This window comes from Diuraphis noxia, unplaced genomic scaffold (genome assembly GCF_037042655.1).
Source record: "Diuraphis noxia isolate RWA-SAM2 unplaced genomic scaffold, SU_Dnox_SAM2 contig0002, whole genome shotgun sequence".
Classification (NCBI taxonomy): Eukaryota; Metazoa; Arthropoda; class Insecta; order Hemiptera; family Aphididae; genus Diuraphis; species Diuraphis noxia.
The window spans coordinates 19,169,380-19,195,367 of NW_028301712.1; the positions used below are offsets into that span (position 1 = coordinate 19,169,380).

General features: G+C 25.9%; 2 protein-coding genes across 7 annotated transcripts in view; one reads left to right on the forward strand and one right to left on the reverse strand.

Moving 5' to 3' along the window:
- The window catches only part of SK (small conductance calcium-activated potassium channel), a 305,985-nt gene that overhangs the window by 94,055 nt on the left and 185,942 nt on the right, over window positions 1-25,988 (forward strand). For all 6 annotated transcript variants that reach the window (XM_089220032.1, XM_089220030.1, XM_089220031.1 and 3 more), the window contains one exon: window positions 10,659-10,739. The gene's annotated coding sequence lies outside the window, so the exon portion shown is untranslated. The remainder of the gene's footprint in view (window positions 1-10,658; window positions 10,740-25,988) is intronic.
- LOC149058188 (uncharacterized) lies at window positions 17,586-19,332 on the reverse strand. The gene is made up of 2 exons (XM_089218333.1): window positions 19,328-19,332; window positions 17,586-19,053 (listed from the first exon to the last, which is right to left on the reverse strand). Exons 1-2 carry the CDS (start codon window positions 19,330-19,332, stop codon window positions 17,586-17,588), a joined length of 1,473 nt encoding a protein of 490 aa, XP_089074459.1.

The following is a 25,988-nucleotide window of genomic DNA, read 5'->3' on the forward strand; positions in this document are numbered from 1 at the left end:
CTGTCATTGCAGACTGGTTCGATTTATCAGTTTATACGAACGCTATAAAGGCCGTTAATAGGAAGTAATGTGGGCTATCCATCCTACAATACGATAGTTAATAGATATCAGTGTATAATCTTGTTTTTCATAGTTATTTATAGCCTTTTTCTAAATCTAATTTTTATATTCGTAGGATATACAAAGATACACAAATTTACAAAAAAAAAAATATATTTTATTTGTTTTCTGAAAAAAGTTCAAAAATTTAAGAAGATGCGAAAGGGTGTCGCGATCGACTTGAATTCATCTCGCGATCGGCCGGTTGGCCACCCCTGTACTAGTGTATCATATCTAATCGTGAATACTATCGTCCGATAACCAGTACAAGTACACGTACACATTATTCGTTATCGTTATTATTAGTGAGATATTTCTTTAAATTTTATACAATGTACTTTTATACTAACATCATTGAGAAGACGAGCGTATTATTCAGTGTTAATTACATGTTAAATATTGTCAAAATCGAGGGACTCGTAAAAATGAGCTTATTAGCCGGGAAATCGTCTTAAGCGAGAGCGTCTTAAATGGGTTCTACTGTATATTTTGTGATATATCCAATCCATTAGTTCCAGTCTTAGGATCTTAATAATATTTTAATGAATAAATAATAATTGTGCAAAATATGTAGGTATACACCGATGATTATATTAATTGATAGTTATATACGCATACCGTATTATCGATGTGCGTATATAGTATAGTATACCTACGTCGTCACAGTGAGTTTGGTAATCAATGTGAGTATACCTACGCCATAATATTGAGAGGATTAAAATGTCATTAAAACGGTTTTCGAACACTAACAGCATAATATACGGTCAAAACGGACTTATATACGTAAAATAAATGGCCGCAAATCGATATCATAAAATGTTATTATTTTATGCACGGGGCGTAGGGTTCGTGCGTGTACCTATACAACTCGTATCTATACAGAGAAATCGTGTATAAATATTATATACCTATATCATGTATATATATATATATAAGTAGGAAGTGCCCATTGTCACGTATGATTATATTGCCCGAGGGACTTGTGAGCGTGTCTCGAGTAGATATATGCTTAGAGGATCTCTACATTTATATTCACGCACACGAGAGCGTTGACACAAACACCTATGCACATTTAGCTGTACGTTTGTTATATCATATTAAATTAATTTATTGAAATTTTTATAAGTATTATTTTTTTATTTTTTTTTTTTGGTAAATTTTTTTGTAATATTCGTGATGCTAACCAAATCGTTGTTGATATGACGAGTAATATAGTTTTTGACAGAATATACTATTTCTGCGTTTTTAATACAATATGATATATATGAGCACTATATGAGGCTATAGTAGTTCCACGGGCCTAAAGATATTTAAATAATAGAATATATATTTATTTTATAATATACTGTATTACACTAGCAGTTATTTAAGATTGAAATATAATGAGTATATTTCCCATTGAAAATAATTTTAAATTTTAAATAATATTTGATCTTAATAAAAAAATCGATAGTATTGTATGCTGCTGTGTACCTAATATGTTAAATATTGTTAATTTATGATTATTACTACTTGTTATTAGTTTATTAAAAGAACCTATATTTCATTTTTTCAGACGTAATTTGAAAATGTTTTGACTTATATTTTACATATATTAACGATTAAGTGATAAACGAATTATTTTTTTACAATATCTAACCTTCTTAATTTTTAACCTACCTTGTAAATTTACGACTTTCACAACATTTTTATGTTATAGTTCAGTTCTTAACAAGAAACTCTAGAATTATAATAATGATAATGTGTTTGATATCGTTTTCAATACCTCGCTCAAATACTTGAAGTTTAGTAAAATAAGTTAGAAAAATTAGAAAAATACAATTTTGTTTTAATTTTCCTATTATATGGTTTTTATTGTTTTATTATTCATTTCATGGTATGGTTAAACCGTCAACGAAGAGGTGAACATGAACTTTCAAATTTCTTCCCACACAGAACAAATAAAACATGGTTATATTATGATTTATTACTTTAGTAGAATATGATATTTAAATGTTATGCAATTTAATATCTAAAATATTAATCATGTGTTATGCTTTAAATGCTATTATATATGTTATTTGTGTAAAAAGTCACAAGTTAAAATTTGAAAAATATACATTACTTAAAAAGTTTAAAAAAAAACCTACTCTCTAAATGTCCAAACACAGTATAAAATAATTTTATGTGAAATGATCGTATGTGAAAGTCATTACTGTGGATTCTTAATCGAATGACATTTATTAATTAGTCAAATTAGTTCGTGTAAATGTATTGCAGTAATTTCAGAGCTGTGCTAAAATTTGTCCCATATATAGATTTGCCTTTTGTACAGAATTCTCCAAGCCTTATATGGCTTTAATACTTTATAGGCACTACCAGATTTATAGTACATATACCTAGTAGGGTTATTTGAACCGATAAAAACGCATTTTAAACCTTCAATGTAATGTTAAATTACGTATTCTATTAATAATTATGCCTATTGTACTTAATAATACTTTATTGACTTAGTTATACTTTACAATTACATTGGTCATTATTTCTAATCACATTTTAATTACATAGTATATTTTATATTATAATTAGTCATTGTATTTAGTCGTTACTTGTATAACTTTATTTTAATTAGAAAGTTTACGGTGTTGATGTTGGATTGGATATCTAGTTGTAATAAAGCTAGAACCATGTGCGAATCATGAGGAGTGGAATACGCAGTCAAACAAATATTAAAAGGATACCTTTATTTAGAAAACCCAAGAACTAAAACCCAAATAGGTAGCAAATCTACTAGTAGAAATAATTATAGTTCCTTATATTATATTATTAGTGACTTTATTGATGAGCAATGACAACGATAATGGTGTTAAACACCAAGTCATTAATTTTTAATTGGTATTTTTTTACTAATAAAATGAAATTAAACTAAACCATTATAAAAAGTTATGAGGATAAATAAAAACGATCTGAATAACATTTTGCCTTGTCCAATCTACCAACGAAAAATGCATATATGTGACTTCTTTAATTTATTACGTATTTATTAAAATATGCACAGAAAAACACACATCGATGACATCCATAGATAGTTTTACAGCTTGTTGAAAAAAAAACGCATGCAATAAAAATTATATAGAACATAAATATATAAAATAAAAATAAAAATAAGGTATGAATACATATCGATTTTCTCACACCCACTATTAGGGACACACTTCCGGTGAATGCATCAATATTTATACGGACAAGTCGGCCGTATTTAATTTCCCCGATGTCGTCGTCAGTACAGACGAGCCCCATCGAACTCCAGTAAATTTGAAATGTCAATACTCTTCTGTTGACATTTTTTGACTGATATATTTTAATAACAATATTTTATCACTACTAAAATACTCTACCTCTAAAACTTTTCAACCCATCACTTCTGGTAATCATTTTCAACAGAATGTTCGACGTTATACGGCGTTTATAGCTTGTTCCTCGGTGGGGCTTGACACATTTTCATTTAATTATAGGTATAGTAATATATTGTAATAGCTACCTAAATATAAAAAACAAAACATATAAGTATTTTTTATTAAATTTTCAAATATAACTGATGATAATATTATTCATAATTATTTATCATTTAAGTACTTACAAAAATACATTAAATAATGATTTATATGTAAAGTAAATTTTTAATAAAATAAATATTTTTTGATTGTAGTTAATATAAGACCATATCTTAAGCTATATATATTATATATTACGATTTCCACAAAGACAAAATAGAATACCTATATAAATATTGCATTTTCTATTATAAAAAATTATAATTAATTATGCAGTAGCATAAAAAGGCCAGTTAAAAATTTAAAATGTTTTAATTTATTCAATTCAGTTCAATGTACATTTTTTTCAATGTTTTCAACGGCGAATAAAATATTATATCGCCAACTTTTTTGTAATGGATTTGTCTTGCGTAAGTAAGTCATTTTGATATAAAGTAAGAAATTTTATATTTATTTTATTTTATAAGACATTCCTAGCAAACAGTATAGGCTATCTATATATTATATCTAGAGATAGTACCAATTTAAAATTTTTATTTTTGACTTTTATAACAAGATAACGATTAGAAAAAAAAATTAGAAAAAAAACAGATGATAAGATTAATTAAAAATTAATGTTGTACATAATATGTATCATGCATAAAGTAGTGACAAGGTTGGGTGGCTTAGCTTGAATGTTTATTTTTGAAGTAGGTAGTGTGGTTGTCCACGTCGAAGGCGGTGTTGGATCGGTGGTCCTATGTTGAGTTGGTAGTGAATTGATCCCGTTGACTTTTGAATAGACTTGAAGAAACTATCAGCCAGATTTTTAATGTGGTCTTGAAGTTCTGGTATCTATTGAGGTCTTTGTGAATACTTTGGTTTCTTACAAACCAAACCATGGAGCATTTTTTATTATTCTTAAGGTTTTGTTTTGAAATATTTGGAGTTTTTTTAAGTGGGTAAGAGCGCATTTGCCCCAGATAGGGCAGGCATAAGTAAGCAAAGGGTGCAGTATTTGCTTATAAATAAGTAGAGAACATTTTTTCTCTAAAGTTGAATTCCTGTTTAAAATAGGAAATAGCATAGCAAGTCGTTGGTAAGCATGTTGGATTTTTGATGATAAGTGTGGCCGACACGGTTAGTCATTTATCCAACGTTACGCCAAGATACTTGACGGATGGTTTCCAAGGGATTGGTACGTTGTTAAAGTTGAGCGAGGATGGAGTACTGTTACGACGTAAACTGAACATATAATGAAAAGTGAGACATAAGTAACACATTATAAAAAGTTTAGTCTACATCGTAAATATTTAAAATAAACGAGCATTGGTTTCTTTTAATCCAATTTGAAAAAAGTAGTTTTTAAGAATTAAAACTCCAACAATTACCTAACTTATTTGTAGGTTTATAGTAAAAATTATTTTTTTAATATTAAGTACCTCTAATTTATTTTTTGATCACAGTAAGATAACATAATGCTATTACAAACAATATTTATGAATTTATGAAATTTAGTTTTTACTAAAACATAACAGAAAGTTTTCTGTAACATTAATTAATATTTCCAAATTTACATGTAAAGTTGATATCAAATTTTGAAAAGTTTAGCCTTTAAATAATGGTTTGTTTTATTGTTTAAAAACAAAGAATTATAACAGGAGAATACTTCGTGAAAAAACTTGACATTATAAAAAAAACATCAATTTATAGGTCATGCAGGATAGCAGGTTTACTTAAGTGTCATAATAAGTCTTCAATTTACAGACATACGAATAATAATATGCCCGATATTACACCGTGTACGTATTATATTTTTAATGCGACACAGATAAGTTTGTTTCATTATTCGGTGAGTGATATAAACGATCAAAATTTTTATATATACATATATAGTCTATAGCAAATTATATAGAACCGAGACATCTAAATTAATCATATTGTGTATAATATTATTATGACACCCCCATTTTAGTAATATTATCAATACAATAATATATCACTGCATAGACATACAGAATAAGTTTCATCAAATGTATAAGACTGTATTATACTATTGATGCATGTTGATTAATTGTTTATATTTATCAATGTCACATATTGTTGAAATTCGAGAAACGACGAGAATCTAAGGAAGAATATCAATACATGATTTGTCATTTTCAAGTTAATTATGATGTACAATATACAATGTTACCGAAACCATATAATGTCGGTAATATACTGTATATTATTATTTCCATGTTTTTCTATTTCAAATGGAAGATATGTCGTCCCTCAACGATTCGTTACAGGCTGCTGTACGTTTCCTTCAATCCCTATTATGGACAAGACATTTCAAATATATATTTTTTTTCATCAAATGCAAATACAATATGTATTAAATTCTAAAACTAAAATACGAAACTATATTAAAATGGAGAGTCAATAAAAATCAAATTGTTTCTAAGTAACTAAAAAATAAAAACCTGCGAGATTTACCTGCTGCATAGTAGGTGTAAAGTATTCTTCGTCAGTATAATAGATGTGTTCACATTTTAATTTGAAAATGATTAATCATTTTATGCGAAAAACGATTCGGATCGGAGACGGTCTATCGGCCTGTATTTTAGTGTACTAGCTATACTTATGTAAATTACTATTAGTAATACGGTAGGTAGGTTGAAATTAGTTTTACAAAAACAAATATCTTTTTACCTAATAAAACATTTTGAAAATTGAACTGTGTAGTTAGTGTATAATATAGTATACGTCATATAAAGTAAGTTTCCAGTTCCCACGAATATTTTTTTTTTTTTAATTGCAATAAAATAATTAAAATCGTAACTTTTATTATAAATATCCAATATTATAATAAGTATTTGAACTTCGATATGTATATTAACGTATTTTTTTATGATTATAAAAAATGCCAGGAATTTACTTTTCATTTTTCGAATTTACAGCTAAATATTATTTTTACCAACATCAAACCTTGAAGATCGAAACATTTCATTTATTATAAAATTTATATTCAGCATAAAAACTAGTATATGCATTGCTTCGTTAAGTATCTAAAAAACAGTTAATAGGAACTCATATTTTAAAAAGCTCTTAGAATACATTGGTTGAGTTATATATTTTACCAAACTCTAACTAACTATATTATAATTTCTCTATTGCATTAGTTCATTTTTGTGTAGTGTTAAATATTATGAAAACGTAGAAATAAATTATTGAATTTAATATCTAAGGCTAGCTTTCATAGGCAATGTTACAGACAATTAATATTGTAATCCTCGATATATTAGCACTCACTGCTGATTTGTGAGTGTCTTTGGAAACTTCTTACAGTTTTATACACCTAAATTATTATGTTGATAAATAATTTCCACAACAATAAATAATATGACATCGGAAACAACACGCTTATAAACACTGTTCAGGCAGTGCAACTAAACCATAATATTGTATTTCATCATCTGGCAGGATACAACACATCAATCACCACTGTGCCCCTTTTTGTTTGAATGCGTTTCAGTCCAATTCAATGCTGTCTTTTTCATCGTAAGCAAAAATTCTTTTGTTCATATTTTGTACTATGTCATCTCTCACTAATGTAAAAAAAAAAAAAGTAAAATGGAAACAAATGGAAACAAATGGAAACGAGTAACAAAACAATGTTAAATCTTATCAGTATAATTATACTATTTTTTTTTTCTATGAATTTTACAATGTGTAAAACATACATTTCTATACAGTGAATGTTACATTAATGATATTAAAAAAAAAATAATAATAATAATCGATTATAGAATGTTTAAAGTGTAATTAATGTGTAATGGTTTCACCAATGGACTCATGTTTCGGAATTATATTGAATATTCTCTATTTATGTTATTTTTTTTACTTAGAAAAAGCATATGAATAGATACGTAATCAAAGTTTGAATTTTGTTAAATTTGTTTGAGAGTTTTTTTTTTATGCAAGTTTATTGAATTTGTTTGTATTTTGGAATTATTTTTGTTATTAGTTATTTTTGAATAAATACACTGTTAATATTACGGTTGTTAATGACTGGAGTTTGCATACCAACAGACAGCACTATAATTTAAGTACTAACATTATGAGTCTAGTTATCAAATTTGTGTTTATTTAGTATATAAGACGAATGTAAAACAATAAATGAAAATTACACCCAACTATTTAGTGCTTATAATGAATAATAGCATATTGATTCGTAAATCTTATGTCTGATTTTGATCATTAAATCCATCGAAAATATTTTATTTTTCATATTATCAAAATTAAAATTGTACTGTACTCGGAACATCGGAACTATGATAAATCTATTTTTTTAAGTCCCCTTTTCTATTATTCTAATAATATACTTATGGTTCATATTTTTCGTTTGTTTAATATTTAATTTTATAAAGTTGTATATATATATAATATATATAATGATTATTGGTAAACACTGCCTCTATAAATATAACTTATTAAAATGCTCGTACTAAATTTTACTGTTATCAATAATAAGAATTTACAACAAATGTTATATATTATTTTTATTATGTTTATATTACTAGTATAAACCATGGATCGAAACCGATAAAAACTGATTGTAGTAAGATTAATGTTTTTTCTTGCCAGTCTTGCAATTTTAAATAAGATTTATAAATTATAATAGAAACGATCACTTTTTTATAATATAAAACTCTTTTAATATAATATATATATATATATATATGTATATATTATATTTAATTAAAGCTGAAAAACAATAATGTGAGTTGCTCAGTTACACTTGATTTATTATTAAGTATAGGATCTCAGACATTCGCAGGTGGTAATAATATATGTAATGTATGTATGCATAGTAAACTTAAAATTTAATAACACTACATCAAGTTTAATATAATTATCAGGAACTCTTCGTTTTAATATATAGCGTAATTTCTAAAATGTTTTATTTTTATGTGAGATTTCTATGCTTTTTTATTTAACATTCAAAATTTTGAATGGGTCTTTCTTAATTTATTGTAACTCAAAGAAGCCTTGTACCTAAATAATAATTATGCTCAGCTACATAATGTTCTCGTGTGGTTAATGAAGATTAATTAACAAGATTAATTTCTCCAAGTAGGTGGCCAAAGATGCCATATAGTTTGTCATTTAATTTGTCAAACATGGTTATCGGAGCTGACAAATCGAAGTCCATCAATCTAAAAGTTGAAACTGTTCACAAATATTACACGTATACTCAACAAAATAACGACCACTTATCATCATGTACTACCTATTGTAGAATTATAGGAATGAAAGCCTCGATTTATAATAATAATAATAAAACGACTGTTTGGGCGGAAAGTAATGGTACTGAGATTCCAGATGTATAGATAAAACTATACGCTTTATAATTTTATACAATTTTAAACTCAACAATTTATGCATCCAAACGTTTTAATACTAATTCAAATTTCAGCGGTTTTCTGTTCTCAGCACTATTTTAATATAGTATGATCAGCATATCTGAACGATGATTATTATGACCATCCGTGAAATATATTTACGTACTTTCAAGTACATAAGAGTCATGAATATGGAAAGTGAACTTAGTAATTAACAAATCAGACTATTTCTGAATAAAATATGTTACCTGATATTCTGTCGAGGCGGGTAAAATTGAGCAAGTATATTATTACAAAAATAAATCAGATTATTTCTTTTTATAAATTACCTTAAGGTCAAATTTAATCGATTGCCAATGTATTTCCTTCCTTGACATAGCTAAAGCGTTTGATAAGGTCTGGCATGATGACGGACTGCTTTATAAATTAAAATGCCTTAACACACCCACTGTTATCTTCAACATCATCAAATATTTTCTCTACTCTCGTAGTTTCACCGTTCAAATAAATGGCACTAACTCGGACGTCAAACAAATTAATGCATGAGTACCACAAGGCTCAAAAATATCTCCAATACTTTTAAACCTTCACATATCAGATTTTCCTACATCGATGAACACGGAAATAGCCCTATTTGCGGATGATAGTGTCATTTATTCTAGTCCCGTTAAAATCGAAAATGTAACAGAAAACATCCAAAATCATCTTGAAGAAATACAAAAATGGAAAATCATTCTCAATCCGACTAAAAGCACAGCAGTTATTTTCACACTTCGTAGACCCACTAATTTTAATTCCTTAAAAAATCAACGGACAAAATACACCATAGTCTCATAACATAAAATATTTTGGAGTTATTATGGACAAAAAACTTACCTGGAACCGACATATATCCTCCAAAATACAACAATGATATACCAACGATTAAAAATTGTATTCCCATTAATAAATCAGCAAACATTATCGAGCTGGAAATGTTCATTACTTCTATACAAACAAATCATTCGTCCTCTATTACTATACGCTGTCTCTGTCTGGGGTCAATGTGCTTCAACCCGTATAAATAAAATCCAAGTACTTCAATTCAAAGTCCTCCGTGTGATTTCAAACGCCCCATGGTTTGTTCGAAACGATGCGCTGCACACCGACTTCAATTTACCAACAATTAAGAACTACATAAAGGATCTATCGGCATTATTGGTATTTTTGGTTGTATCTGGTAGTATTTAGTAGGTTTTTAAAATAAATGTATCACAACATAAATACAGTAAACATTGTATGGATTTTTGTCTCAATTTTCATTCGATCGTGATATTATATAACACATCTTCCAGGGATTTGAATACAAACTTACATATTATATTATACATAAAGTTTTCAATATCGTTACATATACAATACAAAACGTATTTATCTTGTTTTACTATTGCACGATAAATTTTTTTTAATTCTGCTAAAAAAGCTTGTATTAATTTTAATAACACTACATCATATAATTTTTACTAATACAAAAAAATGTATAAATATAATCTGTTACAAACTGTTAAAAAATAAACTGATGGATTTAAAATTACTGGAATTCAATTATTATATATAATATATATTAAAGTAGATACTCATAATAGTAGTTTAATAATTTAAATTTTTTATTTTTCAGATATTATAATATAAGAATCATGTGACAAAAAGATACCGAGTTTCACGCTGCACTGTCTACTCACACCTGTCAAATGATTAAGTGAGTTTTTAATTTACCTATTTTTTTCAAGTCTATCTTTATTATGAGGTACAAAATTTAATTTTGGCATCAAATTTAAGCAATTTTAAATGTTATACATTTACATTTTTTTAGGTAGTCATTATTCACATAAACTATTTTTTCTATTTAGTACTATTAACTATATAATGGTTAGGAATACAATGGCATAGGTAGTAATAAAATATAAGTATTTTTTCATTTTATTATTATGATTAATATTAAATACTGTAATAGTTTATAATTACAATTATTACATTTTATTATACTACAAAAAAGTTTGAGCTGGTAGATATTTTTATATCTAATATTTTAGTAATAAGAACACAAAATATTTATTTTTTTTCAAGTGATCTTGAAATTATTTATAATTTCTGCATCGATATCTGAGGCTATTAGCATTACATTCAATATCATACTAAAAAAATAAATGTATATAAAGAAATGTACATAAAAATGAATAATTATAGTTGTTAGTTTTAAGATCTTATAGTAATTGGAGAATTTGGGTTTTTTTGAAAAAATTTATGGTGCTTATTTCGTTGTCTGGATTTGGATCATGACTTGTCCCGAAGTATTATCGATTTATCTATAACGTTATTTTTTCGTCACCTTGAATATTATTTCTTTTATTGAATTCATCTATTTAGTTTAAAATGTTTATACATTTTAAAATATAAGACCATTTTTTTATTTTTATTTACTAGATTTTAATGTTTCATTAATTAACATTCCATTATGTTGTAATTAATAATGGTAGTTTTTACAAAATGCCATTTTCCCAATGATTTTGATATTTAAAATAATTGTTTGTGTTGTATTTTTGTAAATATTCGATCTAATTACAAGCATTGATCGAAATTTCTATTCAAAAATCTGAACAGTCATCTAAGTATACAAGAACTTTGATTCCTTGTAGAAGTTAAGTCAAACATGATACTCATTAAAAGTTCTTTATTCTGCGTTTTTTTTTTTTTTTAAATTTAATTTAAGCCTCAGAATCGGTGGCCATTGGCTGATATTTTATAACAATTAAATAGTCTTAGGCATAACAATAATTTTTATTATGATACATTGGTACATATTATATTCTGTGTTTTCTTTTCAATATTTTCAATATAATTCACAATATTCTGTATGTATTGGTTTTAAATTTGTATAATTTCAAATCTCAGGGTATAACAATAAATAACGTCAATTTATCCACGGCTAAACATAATATATAAAAAAAATCGTTGAAAAATAAATAAATAATTTGTGTATAACCATTTGCAATGGAAGTAGTGAAAGGAATAGATAATCTGAAACAACATTATTGACGATTAAAGTTATAATTGAATTTAAGTAAGCGTTTTTGATTCACTTGAAATTTTGTTTATCTTTAGGAAAACTACGACTTAAAATATCAAGATAGCCAGATCACAAAAAACCCGGTCATAAATACTTTCAAAATATCTACTTAATCACGTTATATTTTGAAAATATTACACTAGTATAGGTACTTATATTTCTACGTAATACGTAATATATAATATTAATGAATCATATAAAACCTTACTAACGGTTAATTGTATAAGTAAATTGGTTATCTACTATAATATAATAATATAAGTAATTACTTAATTATTATAAATAGTAAAATAAGCAAACCCTAATATAAATTTACAAGTTATGAAGTTTGATTTTACATAAATAGAAAATCATAAAAAAAGCTTTTTTTTAGATTGACATATAATTTATGTTACGTTGTTATTTGTTATTCGAAGAACTTTTTATTATGCGAATAATTTGTTTACATTAGTTTCTTCGTGTATAATATATTTTCTCTTTTTTTTTTCAAACATTCGTGTATGCCTTTTCATTTCTGACGTTTCATTGAAAATAAAAATAAATAATTGCATGTTAAATATAAAAACATATACTGCTGTTAAAGAGTTAAAAGAGTAAGATGTAGAGCAGATAGCAAAATACCATATCATTAGATGCAAAATATTTTGTAGAAATATATTTTTATAAATAAAATTATGCGCTATATACAATTTACAATAAATAAAAACCTACAATGCTCCATTGGCCAATGGTTCCTATTAATAAACAAAAATGTAAATAATACTTTAAAAAAACTTTCTTTGTTTTGCCGTTTACAACATTTGGTACATATATAAATATATATAATACTATAGTTTTAGGCCATTATTTGTTACCAATTTTATTCACATTCAATTGCTGTCCACTTCCTGTGTAAATTATAGTATTTAATTAAAATAATAATAGATATTTAAATATTTAATATATTGAAAGTTTTAATAAACGTTATTAATGACTACACCATTCTATTTATACTATTATACTATTTATTTTATAGCTTTTAAAATAAAAAGTTTGATTTAAATCGATAACTTGATACACGTCATATACCTATATAAGACATGAACCATTGTTCATGTCTGATATAACATCAAAAAAATCAAAATAAACAGTAGGCAGTATTTTATTTTGAGCAATATTAGTCAATAGAAAAGTTAGACATACTAATCTTAGTAATCCAATTTGTAAATACGATATAACGAATATTAATGTATTTATGTATAACATAATTATTATTAATTAATGTATTTTATGGATTTATCATAATATCAGAATGGCATTCACCTCAGAAACAATATTGATTAGAAAAGTTTTGGATCCTTAATTTGAAATGTCAGCTCTTGTCATCGTCATTGGATCGGGGTAAAAAATTATCAGAAAACATAATGGTTCTTTGCTTGCTAAAGTTGAATGTAATGGGAATACTTAGCGTTTTTGTGGTCTTATTTAAAGTTAAATTTACATTTTGACAAGCATTTGCACACAATATTTAAATGTTCATACATAAAATGTATTTCATACAATGATCATTTTTTTATAATGTATCTATCTTATTGTTATATTAAAATAATTCTTAAAAAAAAAATGTATTTTAATTTTTAATAAGTAATAGGTGAATTATATTTTAAGTCAAGTTAAAATATTTTTAATAAATGAAATAACAATATACATTTTAGTTTTCATTTAATAGATTCTTTATATTATTATTGCCAATTATATTATTTACGATATAAAACTATTAAACTGAATACTATATATTTATTTTTATCTTTAATATTGTAATATAATGTTTTTCCTAAAAAGAGTAAGAATCTTATAAGGTTTTAATATTAGGCATTTTTATTGAAATAAGTGCTACATAAGCTTTTTATCATTTTAGTAATTTAATTAAAATTCTTAATGAAGTATTTTTCACAGTATTAAATATAAATATTACTATTAAACTTATACGTTTTAGGTTTTGGAATATATTGGTTAACGATGATGAGGGTATTTTTTTTTTAAATGATTTTATGTTGATACATTTTTCTTAAGTCGAAACAATTGATTATGTAATACAATAAATACATTTTGTCTAGATTTGTGAAAATCACTATCATTTTTATATTAGTTTGCAACTAAAATTCCATTAGTTTTAATACCTTATAATTGACAATTTAATACAAGATTCTCCATAAGTTTTGTTGTTTTAAAATTTTGGAAGCAAGTTTAACGTGAATCCGATTAAATTTTATTATGATTATTAGAAAATTCAAATATTGAAAACACTAAATATTCTGCATACGTGTGATAATGGTTTATCATAAGATACTGTTAGAAGTTATTAAAAAAAAAATATATATATTAGTTATATGTAAGTACACACAATATTTTACTTTAACATAAATTATCATTTTTATATACAATAAAATGTTAATTTAAATTAACACCAAACTAAACATGCTAACAATTTAGAATACAGCTCCTAAGATGTTGACGTCTACGCCATCCTTGGTGGCTTCAAAAAACCCCCAAAAAAATGGACACTGATGCTTCCAAATCAGGAGAAGAGGTTGGTTTCGCAATCATATTCGAAAATTCAAATATAAATTACAGACTCCCAAATACTAAATAGGTGTTCATTCCTCTTTGCTGAAGGAATAGAAATCCTAAATGCCATCGAAAAATTTAATAATATTAATTATACTAATTCATAGTTATTTTAGGCGTTTAAAATTTGAATTTTTTTTTGTTTATAGTAGATAAATACACGTTTAATTTGATTACCCATTGTCAGGAAATTAAATATATATTTATCAAAATTAATTACCTAATAATCATTTATTCAAGTTTATATTTTATTTTCCGGGCTCCAATATAATATTTTAATATTTTATTTAAAACTTTTACAACCAAATTAAAGAAGGTTCCATTTAATTAAATTTATGATTTTGGTTTGATATTATAAATTAAACGAATCAATGGAATCGAATTTATCTTTTGTAAAATCAAATTCTAAAAAAAATAATGTCCAAAAAGCGTTTGTTAAGAAACTTTAGTTCTAAGCATTAAGAACCTGTTCCTACAGAGGTGCCCGCAAATAGGAGCCAGTGGGTGCTATTGCGCCCACTGACATTTTTTTAAAAACAAAAAAATCATTGTGCTCACGGGATTCATAACTTTATTTTATAAAATTTTGGCGTGCATAAAAAACCGCATTAATGAATTACCTACAAATTACATAAAACAAAAATAATATTTTTGATTATTTCAATTCTACCAAAATAACACAGTGTTGTTGTGAGTACGACAATTACCAGGAAACTCAAAAAAATATATAACATATTATATACACTATACATTCATCCACTGACACATCTTGTGTCTGTGTAGTGTATTTTGGACTAAATGTAAGACATTTATCATTTCTATAATACTATTTGGTTCATATTTCATGCAATATTAATAATAATACATATCTACCTATGTTTAAAATTATATTATAATTTGTAGTATTATAATTTTTTTCGTATTGCATTTGGAGTTAAGTTTATTACGATATATATAGCCAAATACATAATAATGTGAATACATAAAATGCATTTAATTTTGCACCCGCTGAGCTGATTTTCAGCGGGCACCCCCGTGTTCCTCCCCTGAATTTCCAATAATCTGAAGGGGCGCTACTAATATGTAAAAACAAATGGAAATGGAAATACATCTAAGCAAGTTTCTATTACCTAAATCTGAGTTACCCAGAAACTAAGATGATTATATTTATCTGATAGGTACTTTTTATTTTATTGATTAATTAGATAACGTTTTCAGTCAAGTTGGGCAATTGCTATATTATTAATGTGGACGACTAAAACTAAATATGCAGATCGAATTTGGATGAGACTGTGTAAATCATCGTAACGATCTTAATTTTATATTAGTTAATGTAAGATTAATAGTCTTACTTTTGATTATATAGCAAATGTCAAATTTTGTATTTTTCTCATATGTGTTTCACAATTCTATATTTTTGTAGTTTTCTCGAACCCATCAAAATTACTATAGAGTATGGTACTATAGTTCGAAACCCTTATCATATAAACTATACTTATAGTTCAACATAGGTAAATTTATCTGAACAGTCCCCATCGAACTTTTCCCTTGACATAATACACCATAATTATGAATCATTAGGTTTTTTTTTTAATAGTGCTTCCCTAGAACCTATATGGTTATATTTTGAAATGTCATTATCTATAATCTACTAAACGCTAATATTGATGATAGTAACTTTCTCTCTCTTGTCAACTTGGAATGCCCTCATTTTATCATCGGTGATGTATTGTTTTTTTTATAGAATACGGTAACAACTAACAGATTATGATTTATAGCATACGCTTTAAATAGAACTATTTTTGCATGGAACAAAGTAAATTTGAAATTTTGCGGATAACCTATATATACAAAAAATATATTGTCTTTGAATATCAATCAACACATATATCTCTATTTTATTGTTATGCATATTTGTTTTTATGCTTTAATTTATATTTTATTTTACTTTTATTTTTCCTTTATGACTTATGTATTTTATTAGGTAGGTATAACTTATCTCATTTGTGATACTTTAAACTACCGAGCTTATGTCAATAAATACAAAATATGTTAATATGAAAGTGATCATCTATATTAAAATGACATTGTATAATTTACTGTCATTCAATAATCTATAGTATTTGAATTAAGTTAAGCATATTAATATATTTTAATAAAACAGAAATTGGTATATTGGGAACATAGTCAATATATCAGCTAGCATTTGGTTGAAAAAGCGATACTCTATTACCTAAAGACGTAGGTATTTAATTTATTACTAGAAATAAAAATTATATCTATTTTAATTTATTATGAAAAATCTTGTTCAAAAACATATTATACCTTGTTTTGATATTATATTTGAATTATCTTAGGTATAGAAATAGTTTTACTATAAACGAATACAAATCATAGTTTTAAATTCTACTCAACAGGCATATTTAATTTTGAATAGGTACCCTGCCTGTTAAAAATTGATCATTTTATAAGGCAGTTGATGATATTGCTTTTATAAAATAATATTTGATCAAAAATTTGTAAATTATTTTTTTTTTTTATTGATCGCAAAAAATAACATCGACAACAAAGGCCATTAGTTACAAAGAGGTTCTTATACTAATTAAGTGCTAATAATAATAATATTTTTTTTTTTTATATAAGATTGAAAAGTTTTGTTTGTTTAATAAACATAATTAAATCAATGTTTTTTTTATGGTTGGGTCCAAGTGAGTCGTCTAGGTTGTAGGATATATTGTGCTCGGCCCGTTCTTGATTGAACATTAAAGAGTCGGTTATTAGGTGTTTGACTGTTAACAAGGTTCCGCAGGTTTGACAGATGGGGGGATCCTCTCTTGTCATCAGGAAGCCGTGAGTAATTATGGTGTGTAATTATTCTTTACGGTTGAGGTAAGGATTAGTCCAACGATTTATGTCTCTTTTTATTTCATTTAATTTTGTGTTTTGTATGTTCCATATTGTTTGCCATTTATATTTTGAACGTTCATTTATGAGATTTTTCGCGTCGTCGTATGACATTTTATTAATTAAGACGGTTTCTTTGTTGTTGATGGCAATTGCGGCGTGTTCATCGGCTATTTCATTGCCTATTATACCCGAGTGTCCAGGTATCCACATGATGACGATATTTTTACCCTGACCGGAAGCTAAGTTGAGGTTGTTCAGAATTTTGGATGCAATATCACCGGGATTGAAAAGGTTCTGCAGACTTCTTATAGTGCTCAATGAATCGCTGAGAATGATGAATTTCGAATGAGCTTCTTGTAATATAGTTTCAATAGCCATAAGTATGGCCATAGCTTCTGCTGTGAATATGGAACAAACCGGAGGTAGTTTGTGTATAATTTTTTTATTTGGGAATATAATCGAGAATCCTACACCTTCGTAAGTTTTTGACCCGTCAGTGTATACTTCCTGGAAGTCTTTGTAGTTACTTATAATGCTTTTAAAGAAACTTTTGAAACTATTTGGCGAGGTTTGATGTTTGTAAAGACAGCTGAGTTCTGTATTAATTGTATACGAGCTGGCCCAAGGGGGTTGTGTAATTTTTTCTTTGGTTATAATTATTTGCGTTATATCAATGTTTGTGTCATTCATCTCTTTTATGAATAGGGGGTTGTTTTTTTCGTGAATGGTGTTATTTGATTTTGAAGATCTTGCTAAATATTTAAGATGTAATTCAAGCCTTTTTATATCGGGAATGAGTTCACCAGCGAGATTATAAATACTGTAGACAGGACAACTGCGAAACACTCCTAAAGCCAGTCTCAAACCACAGTTATTAACACTATCTAGCCAGTTTAGGAGGGATTTGGATGCTGTTCTGTAAAGGGATGAACCATAGTTAAGTTTTGATTGGATTAAAACTTTATGAATTTTAATTAGAGTGTTTGTTTCCCCACCCCATGAGGTGTGAGAAAGAATTTTTATAATTTTAACAGAATGACCGGTGGAGGCTTTTAAATGTTTAATGTAAGGGGACCAAGATAACCGTCTGTCAAAGATAACACCAAGTATTTTTACAGAGTTTCGATGTGGAACTTCAACTTTGTCAATTATTATTTTTAGAGCGTCAACATTCTTTTTTTTCGTGAAAATAGTACAGCTAGATTTTTCTGGAGAAAATTGGAACCCAGTTTGTTTTGCCCAATTTTCTAAATTATTTGCGGTAGTTTGAAGTAGATTCTGAACTGTGTTTTTGGATTTACTTCTGCACCAGAAGTTGAAATCATCCGCGTATAAGTTGAATTTAACAGGATGCGTACAGTTTTTGGTAATATCATTGATAGCAATCAGGAAGAGGGAAACTGAAGAGCAGAGCCTTGAGGAACGCCATTTTCTTGAATAAACTCATCGGTTGTAAATTATTGTTAACCTATAATATCTGTAGTTTTTCAGCAGTACGTGGTTAATGATTTACGACTTAATAAAAAATTGTATATTGAATAACTAGAAAGTAACTAACAAATGTTACGTAGCTAGCTTTAAAATAAATTTTAAATTAAGTTTAGCTCACTTAAACTCGAAATATTTAAAACATAACAAAATTTAAATCAATAATATAATTAGTGGTAATTGTGGTATTTTATAGCAAGTCTCTCTTTTGACGTTACCTCATTTTACATTGTTTTGCATAGAATTTAAAATCATTAAGTTTCATCTAACAATACAACGATTTCAGTATAATTTCATTCTTAATATGAATTTGTAATTTTGCTTTTAATGAACTAATGAAAAAATACAAAAAAAGTCATTAAAATCTTATATGTAAGCGTTCTTCATTAGGCGCTTGAAAATGTACAATATCATGATAATTCTTAGAATTACCTTTTCATCAATCATTACCTATTTTGGATCCACAATAATGGACATCGTTTATATTGTTCAAGTCTTTAACTGAAAAAAGCAACAAAAAAGTAAAAAATACCGAAAGAAGAAGCAAAAATGCATTAAATAAATAGGCTCTGGCAAGTATTTGAAAGAAATGCGTATAATGCTTAGAAATTATAGAAAGGACACATTATTTTTTCTAATGCTGTTCTATAAACATAAAAAAAAATCAATAATTTTCAACTACGAAACAATGCCATTGAATGTAAATCCATTGATTACATATCAATACAATTTCGTTTAAAATATAATTTTTCCGAATTTGAAGATTTAGTCCTAGGTTAACTATTAATAGAAAACGATAAAATTTAACGGATATGTGGTGAATTATTAATTATGATGGGTAACATACATTGAGTACTTTTAACATTATCTTACATTGGGTAGTAATGCGAATTCGGCGTAATTGTTCGCATTAAATGCCTCTGGCTAGTAGAGTAATTTCAAGTTGTTTGACGAGAACTAAGTAGAAAGTAGTGTGTTGAAATATAAAATTTTATTAATTATATATTTTGAAAATGTAATTTATTCTTTTTCTTTTTATATTTAATAAATTCACCTTATGCTAAACAATTAAATTGAAAAGTACCTACTATATTACCAGTTATATATTATTTTATCTTTTGAGTGATATTATAATCATAATAAACATATATAAATATTTTAAACATAATATCTAGCAATACGAAATTGTATAATATATTTTTAACTGAATTTAAAAATTAATTTTTTTATTACTATACGCTTCATGACATCAACTAGAGTTATTAATATTGTATATTTGCAATTTGACAAAAAGAGCATATTAATATATGAGCATAATATCCGTAGATTTAGGTACATCGTTAAAAAAAAAAAAAAAAACATAACTTCAGGATTAAATATAATTTTAATTTTATTTACAGCAGCATTAATTTCTAAATAATAATAATTAAAAACAAAATTATATAAAAATTGGATATACACACGCTGAACTATAATGTTATTAAAAAGTTCATTAAATGAGGAAAAACTTTACTTACCACATAATTTGGCCTACCGATTCGGTATAGATAAGCTTTGATGGAATAGTAGTTATTATTATTAAATATAATATATAAACTAACTTATATGGAGATAAAAGCAAGTACGAAATGCCTACGTATATATAACAGTAATCAATCAACTATACAAATATTTGATATGTTGTAATAACTTTTTATTTTTAGATTTAATATTTTAATTTAAATTAACGCTCTATTTATACGTCATTACATTAAATACCTTCAGTGTACAATAATTTCTTAATAATAACGTTATGTTTTGAATCATAACATAATCGTTGATCTTTGTGGCAGCTCGTGGAACTCAGAGAAGGTGGGGCACAAATATTTCTACCTTCTCTGTAATCACAACTTATCACCTCTTATTTCTGTTGATTTTAAATTTACCTCAATTCTTGTATTATGTACAAAAAACTTTTAATACACACTTCAAATATTTAATGAAACAAAATAATTATTACAATGAAAACGATTAAACGATAATACAGATGAATTCAGTAATTAATTATAATACAAATAGAATCCGAGAACAATTCGTTTGTGTCCGACAAAGTATTCTCTCTTCAACATTCCCGCACACTTTCCTCCATATTATTAATAATAATAATATAGCCTTTGGCGATCCATTCTTTAACATCTATGTTCCCACCGTCTGGTGCTTGTGTACTATATATACTTTTTTTAAGAACGTCCGAATTCGAAAGTCTATTCTTATTTCGATAATATTGTCAAATATAGTTATTTTTTATATTTATATATTCAGAAGTATCTGAATATATTTCAAAATAACTAAGAAAATAAACTATTACATTTTAACTGTACCTATATTAATTCTTAAACATATGTATTTATTTCAATATTTTAGGTATTATACATACCTAACCTAACCTAACCTATGTCATTGATATGCCTTTTATTTTGACACAATTGATGACAGAAACGTTCACTTTACTATAATGTAGTATACAAAATATAATAAACTTATTATACTATTTTATCATCTACATAACTATTTAAGCTCTATATTTTTTTTAGACACAACACGGTAGATATTTTTTTGGTATTATAACCGTGTTAAAAAATTATTTACAATGATATTGGTTGATTACACTTTTGTGTAAAATGAGCAACAAATACGCTTAAAATAAACATTGTATAAACATTATTTATTTTATGTAGGTATATGTCGACCGCTAATATCAATATAATAACTAGGTATTAACTTTTAATAACGAACTTTAAAATCTTAATGATTAGGTACAAACAACCGGCCATGATAAAAGTTTCTAGAATTTCAACTCACATGATAGCCTCCGGCGAGAAAAACTCAATAGTCAATAGTTTTTATTATTAGTTTGAAAGCTTACGCTGTATTATTCTGTAGCAGTTATTTTTCCTGGACGTTAAGAGCACCCGTCAGAGTTGAACAATTGAAACAGTTTAATATACTCCACTATATATAGGTATTAACGGTATTTCAAATAGTGTGATACCTATAGTCCTTTATTTTGAGTACACTGTCTATTTAATCTTATAGATTGTATATACCATAGAGGAACTCAAAACTATATAAACAAAATAACATTACGCATCTATAACCTACTTTTATAGTAAAAGTAGTTAAATCGACAAACCGCAGAGAATCACTCACGAGTCTAAATAAAATTGATCATCTTTTATCACATGCTACTGTTATGCATTTCTATTTATTATTTATTATTATCACAATTTAAAATATTTTGATTACCGTTAGTTAGTCGCATCATGTTTATTATTTTATATCATTATAATCGTGATATTTTTTAATCATATAAAATGATACGAATAAATAATGATAATACTGTATTTCATATTATCACTATAATGTATAAATTATAGTATATTTAATGAACTAATAATCCGTAGTAGAAATTATAATATTTTATATTTAAGTCACCCAAGCACAATGACGTATCGAACAACTAAATTTGAAAATAAAGAAAGACACGCCATTACACAATTATTATCGGTAATAATTTTAAATTACATTAAATCTTCAAAATATGAACATATGCAACTTATAATTCTGTCCTCTCAATCATTGTAGTTATGCTTTTAATGGTATTCGATTTATTGATTTAAAAATTTCATTTGTTTTTAAAACATACCCAAAACTGATTTTTAATAGAAACTTTAAAAATATGTCATTATACTCTAGTTTAGTAACGAAAATCAGTTATTACTCGTAATAACTTCTTACAAGTAGTTTTATAAAATATTAACTAATTATTTACAAAATATCATCGTGTAATTACTAATTTTCATTATATAATAATACACTAAAATTAATATTGGTATATATAAGATAATCATATGATATTCATTTTTGTATATCAAAAACTCATAATGTTGTCAATTTTACCACACGGTAGTTTTTATATAATCCACACCATTGCCTGATCTAAACAAAACATAACTAAAGGTGGTTTATTGATAAATTAATAAATCATAAGCATTAGTATTTTTAATGGACAACGGAATGCACGGGATCAGCTAGTATACAAAACACAAAAATAATAATTTTTTTTAATCTCAAAGATTCTTCATTCCGTTAAATATGTCGTATCATAGTCACTTATTATCCAAAATGTGAATTAAGATTTAATGTTTTTGGTTTTTAACGTAAATAATCGATATTATATTGACAATTTAAAGTATATAAACTATTGAAATTAAGGTCTTCGGTGTAAATTGGTCTCCAACATAATATCATCGTAAATCATATATTCATATAGAAAGCGAAAATACCATTTATAATCAAATTTAATAGATTAAAGATCTTTTTAAATTCAATAGGTAAATAGTCAAATGAATGAAATAATATAGTTCTAAAATAATAATAATGATAGGTACCTTATAACCGAATATTTTCTTAAGTATTAAGTTAAGACTTCTTCTAAATTTAAAAATGTTGTAATTTGTAATTCAAGCGTTTTTAAAAATGAATAGAAACTACTGTTTCAATGTGTTTTGGATATTTTTAAAGATACTACTATAAGTAAAAGACATAAGAAACAGTGTTTAAAATTGTTAAATTTTTTCAGCTAGCTAGCATACAATTTGTACAAAAAATTATTGAAAAATTATTTTTATTATCTCATTTATAAATAGCATGTTACTAGATATTCTCCTCTGCAAGGAAAATTGAGAATTATAAATTTGTTGTTGGATATAGTGTAGAGAGAAATATTTAGTAGCAATGCAATGTAGTAAGCTGCAACATTTTTTAGAAATTTAATTTAATATAATATTTTGTTTTTGTTTTTATTATTATTGATTTATGTTTCAATTGAAATAAACAATAAGCGTAACGAAAATCAGCCTAGCAAAAATTGCTTAAAATTTAATTATTAACTTTAAAAACAATTTTTAGAAAAAAACTTAGCAAATAATAGGAAAAAATTGCGGTTTCACTGTGAAACGATCAACTGTGACACGCGATTGACTTAGACGTTTTCATGGATAGCCAGTCCTTTACGGTATTATTTTTACCAAACCTAGTAATAAGTTAATGAAATTTTAAAATAATCTAATTCTAAGTCGTATACAGTCTAATGTAAAACTGCACAAATAACTGTTTAAAAACACCATAGTTAATAAATTCCAATTTTATTTTGCTAATGTTGGCAGTATTTTAAGTTTTTGGCTTCTTTAGCATATTTAAGTATCTATCTACGACCATTTTTTTTATATAGACTAGATTCTAGTCTCCAGAAAATCATCATAATCTATTAAAAAATTACTGATGAATGCTTTAATCCTCTACTAGCTAAATTGTTCGTCTTGGACTTGAAAGAAAATGGTGTTGTGATCTTTTGATTTAATTTTCTTTAACCAAGTGAATTGTCTAATGGGTGACTTCTTATTCGTGTAATTGTAACTTATGTTTTTTGTACCCACTTACCACAATATAATATACAATTTTTTCCTAATGATTTATATTTTTATAAATTAATTTAATAAATTGGTGGAAATTAAATTTGATTGACTGATGTTCATCTGTTGGTTTTATGCCCTAAAGAATAACATTTTTTATCACACAAAAGTTATCCATTAGTTCTAAATTCAGTCTCGTTATCATAATATTATAACTGCATTTTTTAACGTGTAATTCTGCCTATCGAACATAAAACAAAAGTCATGTTGGCGTGCTATATCATCGTTTGTATATGACCCACTCCCAGTTAATGATTCAAAGCACGCGATGCCTACAAACATTGTATTAATATTTTATCCGAACGAAAACCACAAGGGAAAGAAGTTAAGGAAATAAAGTTATCAAAATTAAAAAAAAAAAAAATTACTCGTTATAATATTTAAGCGATAGTGTTAAAAAAGCAACTGCATCGAAATTAATACGAATAAAAAAAAAAAATAAAAAATATATATAATAATATATTAAATTAAAAATATTTTATTAAAATCTTTTTTTGATGTACATATTGTATAGTTATTCATATTTATGTATTTATTTATTATTATTAAACAAAATTGCTGCTGACATAACATTTTATACCTACAGTACCCCTATACTTAATGAATACCATCAAAGTTTGTTAATACAAATTATTATAGTTATGTAATAGTGGTTCTTTCTCATTTAAATGTATAATAATTATGTATATTATGCTTCATTTAATTTTACTTACTATCCTTGGTATAAATCATGGATTATATTTTAGTATATGAAAATTATAATAAACGTAGAACGTAACGCCATATTTTTATGAAACAAATTCAAAATAGTTTTTTTTTATATTTGTTGTATTCATTAGTATTTGTATGCTATTATAAGATTTTTTTTTTAAAATACCAAAGTTATATAACTGTTAAAAAAGAATTTTTAAATGTTTTATTTTTTTTTATACATTGAATACTTTTCGATTTGAAGACACAAATATGTTTGTATAATACATTTTATTCTCTATCCGTGTTACGAAACTTTCATGTTTCTTTTTTATATCTTTCATATCGCGTTCCTAATAATATATCTTCATCGACTTGGTTTAATATTATGTTTAATCAAAAATACTCTGAAGTTTTTTCATATTATATTGACCGAAACTCTTATTCATCAAAAGTTTTAAAAGAAAATTTCTGTTTGCTTTTGCCCTCTATTGATTACATTCAAAAGGATCAAGGTACTCTTGAAAATATATTAAAGTTTTCGATATAATCGATTGAGTGCCATGTATTTACACAGAAATATATGTCTGTGTTATGCACTTTATTCAAAATATAACCACAGAATAAACCTGAATAAACGTTATCGTAGAACGGTCATAACGTTTCATTAATCCTA